General features: G+C 40.3%; 1 protein-coding gene across 2 annotated transcripts in view; it reads left to right on the forward strand.

Moving 5' to 3' along the window:
* Nucleotides 1-731: 731 nt before the first annotated feature.
* Nucleotides 732-14151, forward strand: part of ATAD2 (ATPase family AAA domain containing 2) — a 72814-nt gene continuing 59394 nt past the window's right edge. The window contains exons 1-2 of one of the 2 annotated variants that reach the window (XM_022554018.3): nucleotides 732-1008; nucleotides 13120-13268. In XM_022554018.3, the coding sequence (XP_022409726.2) occupies nucleotides 841-1008; nucleotides 13120-13268 (317 nt within the window). In that variant the 5' untranslated portion in view covers nucleotides 732-840. Of the gene's footprint in view, nucleotides 1009-1115; nucleotides 1706-13119; nucleotides 13269-14151 lie in introns of those variants that run through there. The other variant, XM_022554019.3, reaches the window with a different exon arrangement.

Consider the following 14151-nt stretch of genomic DNA (forward strand, 5'->3'; position numbering starts at 1 on the left):
TTCTGTAATTCTGTAATGTTGGCAAACATTTATGTGCAGACACGGTTCTAAGGTATAATAAAATCTTAGAACCTCAGGTATTGTAATTAGAGTTAATACACAGATTAGGAAATTAAGACCCGGCGAGGTGAATCATTTGCTCAAGATCGCGGGATCTGCTGGCGCTGGGTACAGAACCTGCGCTTTAACTATAATACTCTGCCCGCTCTCTTTTACCTCTCTTTTTCTTAACTTGTTTGGGTTAAGCTCTTAAGAATCAAAGTCAAGACCTGTCAAAAGCCAAGCGCTTTCTCCCAGTCCAGTTAAGGACTCTGCAATTCCCATTTGAATCCCGCGTGGCGGGAAGCCGAAGGCAGGTGTCGGGAGCGGCGGGGAGGAGCCGCCAGGCCCCGCCAGCCAATCACAGCGGCCGGGAGCCTCCCTTCCCCCTACGGCGTCCAAGCGCCAAAATTCCAAACGGGACGCGCGCCACTACCTGCCGTCTCCCTCCGCCGAGCTCTGCGAGCCGGCACTATCTAAGAAAAAGGAGAGAGTGGTCTCACGTCACTGTCCGCTCGGGTCCTCTACCCTGTCGGTGTGGATTCTCCTCAAGTTCGGCCCAACGTCCTTTGCTCTACAGATGGGAGGGAAGTTTCGAGCCCGCCGTGATAGGGTGGCGACGTGGGAGGGACAGGCGGCGGAGGGATTCCGGGCGCGCGCGCTGCGGCCGTCGGCGCGGAGCTTGTGGCGCCAGAATTCGGAGCGCGGAAGAGCCTGAGCGGCTGTCGCCTGGCATCGGGTTCGTCTCCCGCTGCCGGGTCCGTCTTCCGCCGAGGACGCCCGGGCGAGGAAGGAGAGAAGATGGTGGTCCTCCGCAGCAGCCTAGAGCTGCACAGCCACCCCGCCGCCTCAGCCACGGACTCTCTGGACCTGTCCAGCGAGTTCCTGAGCCTGGAGCAGATCGGCCGGAGGCGGCTTCGCTCGGCCGGCGCCGCTGAGCAGTCCGCCGTCACCGTGGCCGCCGCGGGCGTGAGTACCGGCCTGGAGCGGGCCCCTCGGGGCCGGGCCTGGGGACTGCCGGCGGCCCTTTGCCCGGTGGGGCCCAGGATGGTGGGGTGGGTGGGCGGGCGGTCCGGGTGACAGTTGGCTGGGGGTGGAGGAAGGAGAGGGAGGTAGGTTGGGAGGAGTATTGTCGAGGACAAGTAAAATGGAAGGCTTGTCAAGATCCGAGCCCCGGAGGGGTGTGTGTCGGGTGGAGAGATGGACTGACTGCGGGAGGGTGAGCGGTGCGTTACCACCCACTTTTACTCGAGAGGAAACCGGAGCCCTCCGCAGCCGAAGTGCAGCTGGAGGCCGAATCTCGGTTTGGGGCTGCCCCGCCCCCGACCTCACACACCTCCCTGTCCAGTCGCCCGGGCTCCCGCCCTAGGTTTGCAGCGATCGCGAGCCACACGCATTTACTGAGCGCTTCCTGTATGCATAACAAGTGTTTAAGGGGCTGCGGGGGATAGAAAGGTTGTAACTCAGGTTCCCTGACCTTCATTTACGATCCAGAGGGGTTCGGTAACCAGAACGCAGTGAATAATACCAGGTTGCATAATGTAGAGAGATGGAGAGCAACGTTTCATGTACGTCTTCTTCACTTAAGCCTCATAACAGCTCCATGAGAATGGATAGTTACGATATGGCTCTTACAGATGAAAAAACAGACTCAAGAAGCTAACCAGTAAGTGGTAGATCGAAAATTGGAACTTGGATTCTCTGCCGCCACCACCTTTCTCTTTCTGTTATTTCATGCTACGGTTATAAGCAAGGTCTGTAGGTTTCCAAGAAGGTGCAGCAGTATACTAAGGTCTTCCGGAAAAAAGCTTCTCCTCCCTCCCCCTCCCCACCCCAGCTGCCGAAAGAGACACAGGTGGAGGAGACAGCGCTAACAAAGGGTTAGAGAAATTGAGGAAGCAACGTTAGTAAAGTTAAGGCAGCAGGAAGTAGTCTAGTTCTGTTGAAGGGAGAGTAGTCATGGGGGTGGGAAAACTAGGACCAGAGAGAGGGTTAGAACTGGGAAGTCAGAATGAGAGGCCAAGGGGAGGTAACCTGTGGTGGGAGAGAGGGACAAACCACAGGTAAGAGAGAGATCCCGATAGGAAATTAGTGGTATCTTTTGTAGAGGCCCTATACGAGTTGTTCCTCTACTGAGGGGAATGAAATGGTCCAGTCAGTCTCTGAAATTGTGATTCTGAATTGAAAAAACAATTTCCTGACTTTTAGGATCTGTTTCTCAATCACAGGCAGAAGTTGTTAAGAGATCTGGGGCGGCTGGACACTTCTTCAATAAACTCAGTCACTCGACTCATTAACCTATGTTCAGAAACAGCTAATTATTTCAGTAAATATTTAAGTGTTTATTATCTTCAGGACAAAGCTAGTTCCTGGGACTGTAATGATGTATTGAATACTGGTTAAGAAACATAGGTGCTTAAAACAACTGTTACTTCTTCCTGTGATAAGCCATAATGGAAAAGAATATGAAAAAGAATGTGTGTGTGTGTGTGTGTGTGTGTGTGTGTGTGTATATATATATGTATGTATAACTGAGTCACTTTGCTGTACAGCAGTAATTAATATTGTAAATCAACTATACTTCAATAAAAAATTAATTTAAAAAAACAACTGTTTGTTATGAATATCAGTTTACCAATATCAGCAGGTTTCTATGCCTAAAAGGGGGTGATACCCACCACAAGGGTAGTGAGAATTAAATGTGATCAGGCATGTAAGGAGGTTACCTGAACACTTGGCTGACAGTTAGGACTCAGTCATTGTCAGCTGTTGAGACCACAGTCGATTTTAATGGCCACTCCATCTTTTAAGTTCCTCAGGCTAAAAACCTTAGAATCATCCTTAACTCTTCTCTCCGTTCATATTAGCAGATTCTGTTGGCTTTACTTTCAGAATTTTTTCAGAATCCGACCACGTCTCAGCTCCTCCATTGTTGCCATGCTGGTTCAAGCCATCATCTTTTGCCTGGATTATTAATATAGTGTTTTGGTTTTTTTGTGTGTGTTTTGGTTTGTTTTGGTTTTGTTTGTTTTGATCTAGCACTGTGGCTTGTGGGATCTTAGTTTCCTGACCAGGGATTGAACCCGGGCCCTGACAGTGAAAGCTCCGAGTCCTAACCACTGGACCGCCAGGGAATTCCCATGGATTATTAAAATAAACTCTTGACTAGCCTCCCTGTTTACCACCCTTATATGTAATGCCCTCCTCCCTTGAAAGTCAGTTCGCAGTATAGCTTACTTATAGCTCACAAGAGTGATCTTGTAAAAAGTCAAAACAGTTGATCACTCCTCTGCTCAAAAATCCCTATCTAAGAGTAAAAGTTTAAAAGTTGAGAAGCAGCCCTATACCTCCTTGCCCCCTTCCCTTTATGATGACATCCTCTTCCATTTTCCCTTTTGCGAAACCCAGTCTGTTCTACCCTCTCTGGCCTAGCTGCTTCTTGAATCCCAGGGCCTTTGCAGTTGCTCTGCTTTCTGTTGGGAATACTCTTTCCCTGGATATCTGCATGAGCTATTCCTTTACCTTTTACATTTTTTTTAATTAAAAAATTAAAAAAGCCTCAGAACTCGTAGTGCTTAATGTGTTCCAAGAATTTTACAAACATTAACTCGATCCTCATAACCTTATAAGGTAGGTGTGATTATCTTTGTTTTGCAGGTAAGAGGACTGAGGCACAGAGACTTAAATAAGTTGCTCAATTCACCTTTATAGTAAGCAATAGAGCTGCGAGTCCTACCTAGGAGAACCTATGAAACAGTCTCTTTCAAGTGTTTGCTAAAATTTTACCTTTTCAATGATGCTTATCCTAACCACCCTATTTAACATTGCAAACCACTCATTGACAGGCCCCTTTGCTCTGTTTTATGGTCCCCAGCACTTACCACCTTCTAAATATCCTATAACTTCCTACTTCTAAAATATTTTTATCTCTCCCCAAATCAGAATGTAACTCCATAGGGGTTTGGATTTTGACCTTTTGTTCAGCTGTTATTCCTAGCACCTAGAGCATAGTAGGTGCATAATAAATATTTTGTTGTTGTTTGTCTTGCTGTATCAGTGGTATATGGTGGTTGAGCAATTAGCACTCACCTGGTTGTTGTAGGGTTGAAAAGATTCTTTTCCAGACTAGGGTTTCCAGTAGGGATTATATCTTTTTGAGACTTAGTACTCCTCTCTCAAATCCTCCGTAGAACAAATTGTAATCAGGGTGTTATTTAGTGAGCGTGGGATTTGGTCTTCAGGGGTAATGTATTCATGCTGACAAAGTCCACCAATACCAAAAATGAAACATACCTTTGTGATTGGAATATTTCCTAATTAGGGTTCTTTACATTCAATACATTTGATTTGATTATAGCTTGCTTTTTTACATCAATCATGCATTTCAGAAACTTAACTCCTTGATCCACCCTCATTGTATTTGGGTATTTCCTTGTCTCATTCACACATTTATTGACAGCATTTCTTAGAGTAGGTTCCTTTTAAAGATGGTTGGATTTATTCATATTAATTCATTAACTTGCATTTTTCTTCATCTAATCTTGGAGGCTGACCTTCAAGTTCTGAAGATACCTACAGTTACCTATTTATTAACCACATTTTACTTTTTTTTTTTTTTTTAAGTTTTTGGGTGCACTGCATGGCATGTGGGATCTTAGTTCCCTGACCAGGGATCGAACCCTCACCCCTTGATGTGGAAGTGCAGAGTTTTAACCGCTGGACAGCTGGGGAAATTTCAACCACATTTTACTTTTACATTTTGAATATGATCTCACTCAACTGCGCTTAAGGGTTTGTTTTCCCCCTGACTTGTATGGGTTCCCTGAAAATATTTTATTGTTGTTTTAAATCTGTTTCTTTGGTTTTTAAGCTTTTATTTTCTTCCTATTTATAAGTTTGGATGCCCCTTTCCTCCAGAGTCAGGCTAGCCATTGCCTATTTCTGTGCTTTCACAGGTCTGAGGCTCTTTGATTCATTAAATTTAGGGTTGTTTCTCATGCTGAAGAGATACTTAAGGATGGGTAGTAGGGGTTTTCTTGGTGATGATTGTACGTTACTTTTGGGTTGTGTTTATGTACGTTTTTATTCTTCGGTATGTTTTTAGGTAAAATGAAACACTGTAGTATGTAGAAGGTACTGTTTTTGGTTGTTTTTTTTTTCAATTGTATGTTTATTTACCCTGGAAAAATATCCCAAACTCGACACTGATATGTACAGCCTATGGGAGATACTTTAAAACTTGAAGCATATCACAACACAAAAATGACAAGTGTACAGTTCAGTGAAGTATGTCAAAGCATGGAGAGGGATATTTTGACAAGTGGCGATGACTGTTGCTCCCTGGATTGGCTGCTCTGCATTTGAGAGAGTGTACTTGTTTTGTGACAATAATAGTCCATTATTGTCCATTTTTGTTAGTTTGTGTTGTGCTGGTTCTTGATTTTAGGCTTAGAAGTTGCAACTTTTAGAACAGAGATCTGATGAGATAGTGTTTAGGATGGATTATAGTCAACAAATCTGGAGTTTGGAAGACCTGTTAAAAGATTATAATACTGATATCTACCATTTACATAGCACTTGCTGTGTTCCAGGCAAGGTACCTAATATGCACACACATATTTCCCCTGTAAAGTAACTATTATTATTTTGTTTGTTTTCCTGAAATTATTATTTTTAAATTTTTATAAATTTATATTTTTAATTTTGGCTGCGTTGGGTCTTCATTGCTGTGCATGGGCTTCTCATTACAGTGGCTTCTCCTGTTACAGAGCACAGGCTCTAGGCGCGCGGGCTTCAGTAGTTGTGGCGCACGGGCTTAGTTTCTCCGTGGCTTGTGGGATCTTCCTGGACCAGGGCTCGAATCCGTGTCCCCTGCATTGGCAGGCAGATTCTTAACCACTGTGCCACCAGGAAAGTCCCTATTTTTAAATTGAAGTATAGTAATTTAAAAGTTTACAAATAATTATTATACTCATTACAGATATGGAAACTAAGGTCTCTGTGTAACTTGGAGAAGATTATACAGTTCAATCGTAGGCAGTCTATCTTTAAAAGGTTGGGCTCTTAATTAGTACATTATTATCACAACAGACCAAAGGAGAGAAAACCAGAGCCTAAATTAAGGTGGTATTAAGAGGCACGGAGAGAAAAAGTCCAAAAGTACTGGAAGGGGTCTGAGAGTTGTTCAGATAGAGGCAGCAAAGGCAGTGTTGTTTCCAGCTGAAGAGGTAAGCTGTACATCTTTGGGACTATGACGCCAGAGTTCGGTGAGAGGTAAGGACTATTTTTCTTTGTGAGTCACCTATATAGAGTTGAGAGTTGAATCCTTGAAGGTGCATAGCAAAACACAAGAATATTTAAGATCTGGAGCAATGGCTTTATTTTAAGGGTGGGAAGAGGATGAATTAGGTTTAAAAAAAAAAGTATCATGGGCTTCCCTGGTGGCGCAGTGGTTGAGAGTCCGCCTGCCGATGCAGGGGATGCAGGTTCGTGCCCGGTCTGGGAGGATCCCACATGCTGCGGAGCGGCTGGGCCCGTGAGCCATGGCCGCTGAGCCTGCGCGTCTGGAGCCTGTGCTCCGCAATGGGAGAGGCCACAACAGTGAGAGGCCCGCATACCGGGGGAAAAAAAAAAAAAAGTATCATGTAAACAAAGGATCAAAGCAAACAACAGAGTGATCATAGAAGTGAATGAGGTAGAGAAGGCCATTGGATTTAGCTATTTGGAGATTTAGATCTACTGGAAGAGCTGTATGGTTAGAAAGCAAATTGCTGGAACTTGTGGAGTAGATCCATTATGAGTAATTGACCACACCAGTGTTTAAATATGAAGCTAACGAGGGCTGTCACAACTATGTAATGTGGGTATAACGTGTATACCATTGTACATTAGAATACACTGCTTTTTAGGCTTTCAAGAAGCCCCAAGTCTGGATGAATACGTTTCATGTCAGTAATATAACTGTGATCTTAAAAATCCTGTTTAAATTTCATTTGTTGAATTGATAACTTGAATTAACTCAACCAATATGACTCCCATACCTATTTTTTATTAATTTAAAGCTTTACTAAGCTTGATCTTTTGTGGAAAAATAACATCAGAATATTTCTGTTTCTCAATTGTGTCCACTTTGAGGAAAAACTTTTCTTATTGTTGCATGCTCCCTGTTCTAACTTACTGATTCTGCAAGATTATAACAGACTTAAAATCTAATGAACTATATTTTTTCTCCTTTTAAACTTCACTTTTAAGAACAATCAGTGCTCTCAATATTAAAGTGGATTTTAGCGAAAGAATAAATGAGGACACTACATCACTAGGTTTAGTTTTCAGACTAAGTATGTTTTCTTTGTTTTTCACTTCTTAGGAAAATTTTTTCTGGTAATGTTGCAAAAATGTAAAAATAGATAGTGAAAGTACCCATTTCTATCATCCAGTGTTAATTACTGTTACTAGTTGGTGTTTAACTTACCTCTTGAGAATTATTTTGATTAGCTGTATTAAAATGTGACTTTGGGGCTTCCCTGGTGGCGCAGTGGTTGAGAGTCCGCCTGCCGATGCAGGGGACACGGGTTCATGCCCCGGTCCAGGAAGATCCCACATGCCGCGGAGCGGCTGGGCCCGTGAGCCATGGCCGCTGGGCCTGTGCGTCTGGAGCCTGTGCTCCGCAACGGGAGAGGACAAAACAGTGAGAGGCCCACGTACCGCAAAAAAAAAAAAATGTGACTTTGATTTAACAACTGTGCTAGTTTCCTTAGGAAATCAGATGTTCAAAAGATAATTCAGGGCTTCCCTGGTGGTGCAGTGGTTGGGAGTCCGCCTGCTGATGCAGGGGACACAGGGTCGTGCCCCAGTCCGGGAAGATTCCACATGCCGTGGAGCGGCTGGGCCCGTGAGCCATGGCTGCTGAGCCTGCGCGTCCGGAGCCTGTGCTCCGCAACGGGAGAGGCCACAACAGTGAGAGGCCCACGTACCGAAAAAAAAAAAAAAAAAAAAAAAGATAATTCATCTAGAGGTATTTATAACACAAAAAATTGCAGATTACCTATACATGATACATTAAGCAGTTTGTTCATGTAATGGCTGAAATACTATTCATTCATGTAAAAAGATTTTTAGAATAGATTTTATGACATGGGAAAATGGTTGTATTACTAGAAAAAAGTAACAAAGAATAAATAATATTATCGCAATTTTAAAATTGTGTGAATGTGTTTGCAAAGGAAAAGAATGGTTTATGCACCAAAAGGTTAACTGTGGTTATCTGTGGGTAGCTTGGAATTAAGGGTGACAGTTTCATCTTTGTACATTTCTTCATTTTTCTGATTATAATGGGCACATATTGCTTTTACTTTTATATTGCTTTTATAAAAACCATTTTTGAAAGTTATATTTTTAAATTCCCCAGTATGCGCCTTTATATAGGTGACTCCCAAAAAGCCTGTTTTGTTTTTTTCTCCATGCTGTTAAGGAGAGCCTTTCTTGATGCTTAGTGCTTATTTAGGGATGATGAAGTAAGCCACTCACTATGCAAATCAAAGATTCACTTATAAGATTAAATCTTCTAAGTTTCTCAAGGAATCTTTTTCCCAGTATTTAGCAACTCCCTCCTTTCTTTTTTCCTATGGAAACAAACTTTTTTTTTTTTATCCCCAGGAATATAGTGACATTTACTTTCTTTTTTTTATTGTAATAACATATAGATAACATAAAATTATCATTTTAACCATTTTTAAGTGTATAGTTTTGTAATATTAAGTACATTCATTGTTCTGCAACCATCACCACCCTCTGCGTGCAGAATTTTTCATCTTGCAAAACTGAAACTCTGTACCTATCAAACACTAACTCCCCTGGGAATCCCTGGCAGTCCAGTGGTTAGGACTCAGCCCTTTCACTGCCGCGGCCCAGGTTCAATCCCTAGTCGGGAAACAGAGATCCTGCCAAAAAAAACCCAACGCCACACACACACACACACACACACACACCATTTTCCCTCTTCCCAGCCCCTGGCAAGGAGCTTCATAAAAGGAACCTTACTTCTTCTGTGACTGACTTATTTCACTTAGCATAATGTATTCAAGGTTCATTCATGTTATTTCAGTGTGTTTAAAATTTCCTTTATTTTTAAGACTGAATAATATTCCACTGTATGTACTATATATATGTATATATATATATATTTTTTAATCCGTTCATTTGTTGATGAACACTGGGATTGCTTCCACCTTTTGGCTGTTGTGAATATGCTGCTATAAACATGAGCGTTCAAGTATCTCTTCAGGTCCCTGCTTTCACTTCTTTTGAGTATATACCCAGAAGCAACATTGCTGGATCATATGGTAATTCTGTGTTGAATTTTTTGAGGAATTGCCATATCATTTTCCACAGTGTACACAAGGGTTCCAGTTTCTTCACATCCTTGCCAATACTTATTTTCTTTTTTCTTTTTTTGTTTTTGATAATAGCCATCCTAATGAGTGTGAAGTGGTATCTCATTGGGTTTGATTTGCATTTCCTTATGACTACTTATGCTGAGCATCTTTTCATGTGTATTGACCATTTGTGTATATTCTTCAGAGGAATGTCTATTTAAATATTTTGCCCATTTTTATCTTTTTTTGTTGGTGGTTTTAAAAGTATAGGAGTTCTTTATATATTGTGGATATCAGTCCTTTGTCATTGTCAGATACATGATTTGCAAATATGTTCTCCTGTTCCATGAGTTTCCATTTCACTCTACTGATAATGTCCTTTGTACAAAAGTTCTTTAATTTTGATGAAGTTCAACTGATCTGTTTTTTCTTTTGTTATCTGTGCTTTTGGTGTCCTAAGAAATCATTGCCAAATCCAATGTCATGAAAGTTTTCCCCTGCATTTCCAAATTTTTTTAGCTCTATAATCTCTTTCACATTTTTTAAAAAGTCTTTATTGAATTTGTTACAATATTGCTTGTTTTATGTTTTGGTTTTTTGGCCCTGAGGCATGTAGGATCTTAACTTCCTGACCAGGGATCTAACCCGCACCCCCTGCATTGGAAGGTGAAGTCTTAACCACTGGACCGCCAGGGAAGTACCAGCTTTTACATTTTTAAGCTGACCTTAGATGTAAGGTCTCCCCCGCCCCCCGCATAGGTTTAAGTAGTTACAAAGGGATCATTTCTGTCATTTTTTAAGGTTGACATTAAAAAATAAAACTATTACATCACACTTTTATAAGTATCCACTGGAATGTAAAAATTATAGTTATTTGATACCTGTCTTGAAACATTAAAAATTAATAAATGGGGCTTCCCTGGTGGCGCAGTGGTTGAGAGTCCGCCTGCCGATGCAGGGCACACGGGTTCGTGCCCCGGTCCGGGAAGATCCCACATGCCACGGAGCGGCTGGGCCCGTGAGCCATGGCCGCTGAGCCTGCGCGTCCAGAGCCTGTGCTCCACAACGGGAGAGGCCACAACAGTGAGAGGCCTGCGTACCGCAAAAAAAAAAAATTAATACATGAACAAGTTCTCTTAGTAGTCAGAAATTTTACCTTCTTTTTTTTCCCTCTTTTAATTTGTATTTTCAATCCACTTAACCCACAGCATTTTATCTTGATATATTTTCATGCTTGAAAGTCAGTTATTAATTATCCTTTCATACTTATAAAACAAAAGTTGGATTTTTTCCACTTTTCCGTGATGACAGAGCTCCAAGAAATAAAATTTTTGTGTATTGAATTATCATTATTAACATTCAATTGATCAAAACAACAAAAAAGTATCTATTTTGATTAAAAATGATTAAACATAGGAAGTAATCTTTTATTAGGATTTCATGTGGTTTAAGTCTCCCTGCCCACCCAGTTAGTTTAAGTATCTGTAGATGAATCTCTTTTTTTGTTTTTCGTTTTTTTGTTTTTTGATTTTTGTTTGACATCTTTATTGGAGTATAATTGCTTTACAATGATGTGTTAGTTTCTGCTTTATAACAAAGTGAATTAGTTATACATATACATATGTTCCCATATCGCTTCCCTCTTGCGTCTCCCTCCCTCCCACCCCTCCAGGCGGTCACAAAGCACCGAGCTGATCTCCCTGTGCTATGCGGCTGCTTCCCACTAGCTATCTACCTTACGTTTGGTAGTGTATATATGTCCATGCCTCTCTCTCGCTTTGTCACAGCTTACCCTTCCCCCTCCCCTGTGGATAAATCTTATTTATTGCTGAAGAGTGTTTTGTCATTAGTTTCATTGTTTTTATAAAGGTAAGCACTGAGAAACATTGTTCATATAAATAAGTAGATAGTAATGAAGGGAATTATATTTGCAGTGCCACTCAGTTTTTCTGGCTTATAAGCAGAAAATCACTTGCCAAACATTTTTAATGGTCTCTTAGCTTGATTAGGTCTCCTTTCAATTTTGTTAAAAGCGGAAGAATTGGAAACCACGTAACAAAGGAAAGGATTTGTTGCCTAGCTTAGTCATTCATTCGCTTAACACCTACATTAGTGTTTTTCTTTGGCTTTAGGAAGGTTTTTAATGCCTTGAAGCAGCCCACAATAGTAAGATTCAGAATGAGTGAGAGTTATGACTTTCTTTTGTAAAATGGGAGAAAGGTAAATGAAAGAGGATGCCTTGTGTTAAGATGCCTTCTTAGATCCGTTTTTTTTTTTTTTTTTTTTTGGTTTTTTTGTGTTTTTTTTTTTTGGCCGTACGCGGGCCTCTTACTGTTGTGGCCTCTCCCGTTGCGGAGCACAGGCTCCGGACGTGCAGGCTCAGCAGCCGTGGCTCATGGGCCCAGCCGCTCCACGGCATGTGGGATCTTCCCAGACCGGGGCATGAACCCGTGTCCCCTGCATCGGCAGGCGGACTCTCAACCACTGCGCCACCAGGGAAGCCCTTAGGTCCATTTTAAGAAAAAGTACACATGGAAGTTGAGAGAGTGGAAATAGATACCCTTACAATTTTCCTTGGAAAGTCTTACGTTACACTACACCCATCTAAGATGTAGGTAGGTATTCATCTGAAAAATAATACACCTACCTAAATGTATAGGTATTCTTTTTTGAAACATCCTGAAATATAGGTACACTGATAAAAGTAACAAATCATACGTATCACTTAATACCTTATGAAGAAACTAATTTTTTTAATTGTCCTTTCATGCCTTTAAGAACGTGTCTAATTCTTGCACAGATCCTTGTGGTGTAAATATCCTTACTTTACCTTTGAACCAATCAAATATTCTTCCTGAAACAAAATATCCTAATAAAATATAATGAAATGACCAGGTAAAGCCAGCCTGAGGCGCATGGGGTAAGGGGGCACTGATGTTTTATTGTTTTTTAAAAAAACACTGCCTGTTTTTCTAAAATTATAAGTTTTTAGAGTAGTAAGACATAGGATTATAGAGTTGTTAGGTACATTTGCCTTCTCTTCTAACGTAAAAGTATCCTCTGTATGATTTCTAAGAGGCATGTATGAAATTTTGAATACTTTATTACACTCTGTAGCTCATAAAGCAACCCAGTAACTTAGAGAGCCTGTAGTCTCTTGAGCAAAAATAAAGTTAAATAGAGCTCTGTGGTTTTTACAAGAAATTAACGTACCTAAACAGTCTCTAAATTCATGTTTTACATTATGTGGGTGAAATTGTGTGAGATAGTAATAACTCCTTTTTGTCATCCAAGCCAAATTACACTTCTGACAGTCCAGTCATTTTAGGGTTGTTTCCAGTGGTTTCATGGTGTATGCGTATCTTTCTAATTTCTGTAGCCTTAAAATAGAGGAGTATTTACTGTTATGAACTATTACAACTTTTTATCAGTGGTAGAAAATTTCACTGGAGACTACTTGTTGTGAAGTAGAACTATAAAACATTAATAAATCTTATACTAGCCGCCTCATAGACATTGCTCATGTTTGTTCATTGTAAAATGATTATTCTAGAGATTAATTATTTTCGTTTCTTGGGGAGATGCAAAAATGATACTGTGCACCAAAAGCAGTTGTTAAAACTTAATCAGAGACAAATCTTAGGAGTTTAACTTGGGGATTTGACTGAAGAAAAACTTAGATGTCTTTCTTAATTTTTTTTTAAAGGATGGGTCTTCAGTTAAGGAAGTTGAAACCTACCACCGGACACGTGCTTTAAGGTGCTTGAGAAAAAATGCACAGAATTCTTCAGATTCTAGTTTTGATAAGAATATGGAAGTAACGGAGAAACATACTAATGGCAGGCATTTTACAAGGTAATACAAGATGCTCAAATGCTAATTCAAAATAGTTTTAAAGTAATAATTTAAGATTTGCATTTAATTTTTAAGTGTGTTCTTGACTGGTCATCAAGAGTCCAGACTGTAAAATGTAATTTATTTGAGATGAAATTGCACTAAATGAATGTTATTGAATTAAAAATTTAATATGTCCTCAGGTCAGGTTTGTTTTTATTTTCTTGTTCAAAGATGGTATCTGTGATATGTGTGAGTGCAACTGAAGAGGTTGGTTGATACAGGATGAGTTCTGGGTACTTGAGTAATCTAAAGAGAGTTTATGACTATAACTTATGATATGTGGTTCTGCTTCATAGTCTGTAAAAAACCTTTATTCAAAATAGTAGTTATATTTCTGATTGCTTACTATCAAGTTTTTCATCAATTCTAAGTCATTTATGAATATCTCTGTTGGTATGCTTCTAAGGCTTCACATAGGAGGCAGAACATGGCTTTGTTTTTGTTTTTTGACTTGTTCAGTGGTTCAGTGGTTTTTTGACTAGGTGCTTTATACATATTTAAATTTTGTTTCTCAAGAACCCTGAGGTAGATGGCATGAATTACATTTTAATACTCAAGGAATTAATTTCAGTGAATTAGGAAGTATGTACTTCATGGAAATTGGGTTTATTTGGTCCAGGGCAAATTTAAACCTAACTTTAATTAGCTCAAAACCTTCACTTTTGTCCCCATTTTGGTGGGCTTAACAGGAATTGGGAGAGGGGTGCCAATTATAATAAAATTTGTTTGATGAAATAATTGTTTTTACATTAATTTTTCTCACAAAGAATTTACTCGTAATGACGTAGAAAACTAGAACCATCTTACTCTCAAATAGAATTTTTTTAAAAAATATTTATTT

The sequence above is a fragment of the Delphinapterus leucas genome, chromosome 17 (genome assembly GCF_059928025.1).
Source record: "Delphinapterus leucas isolate spDelLeu-1000000601 "Yukka" chromosome 17, BTC_Dleu_Yukka2, whole genome shotgun sequence".
Lineage (NCBI taxonomy): Eukaryota > Metazoa > Chordata > Mammalia > Artiodactyla > Monodontidae > Delphinapterus > Delphinapterus leucas.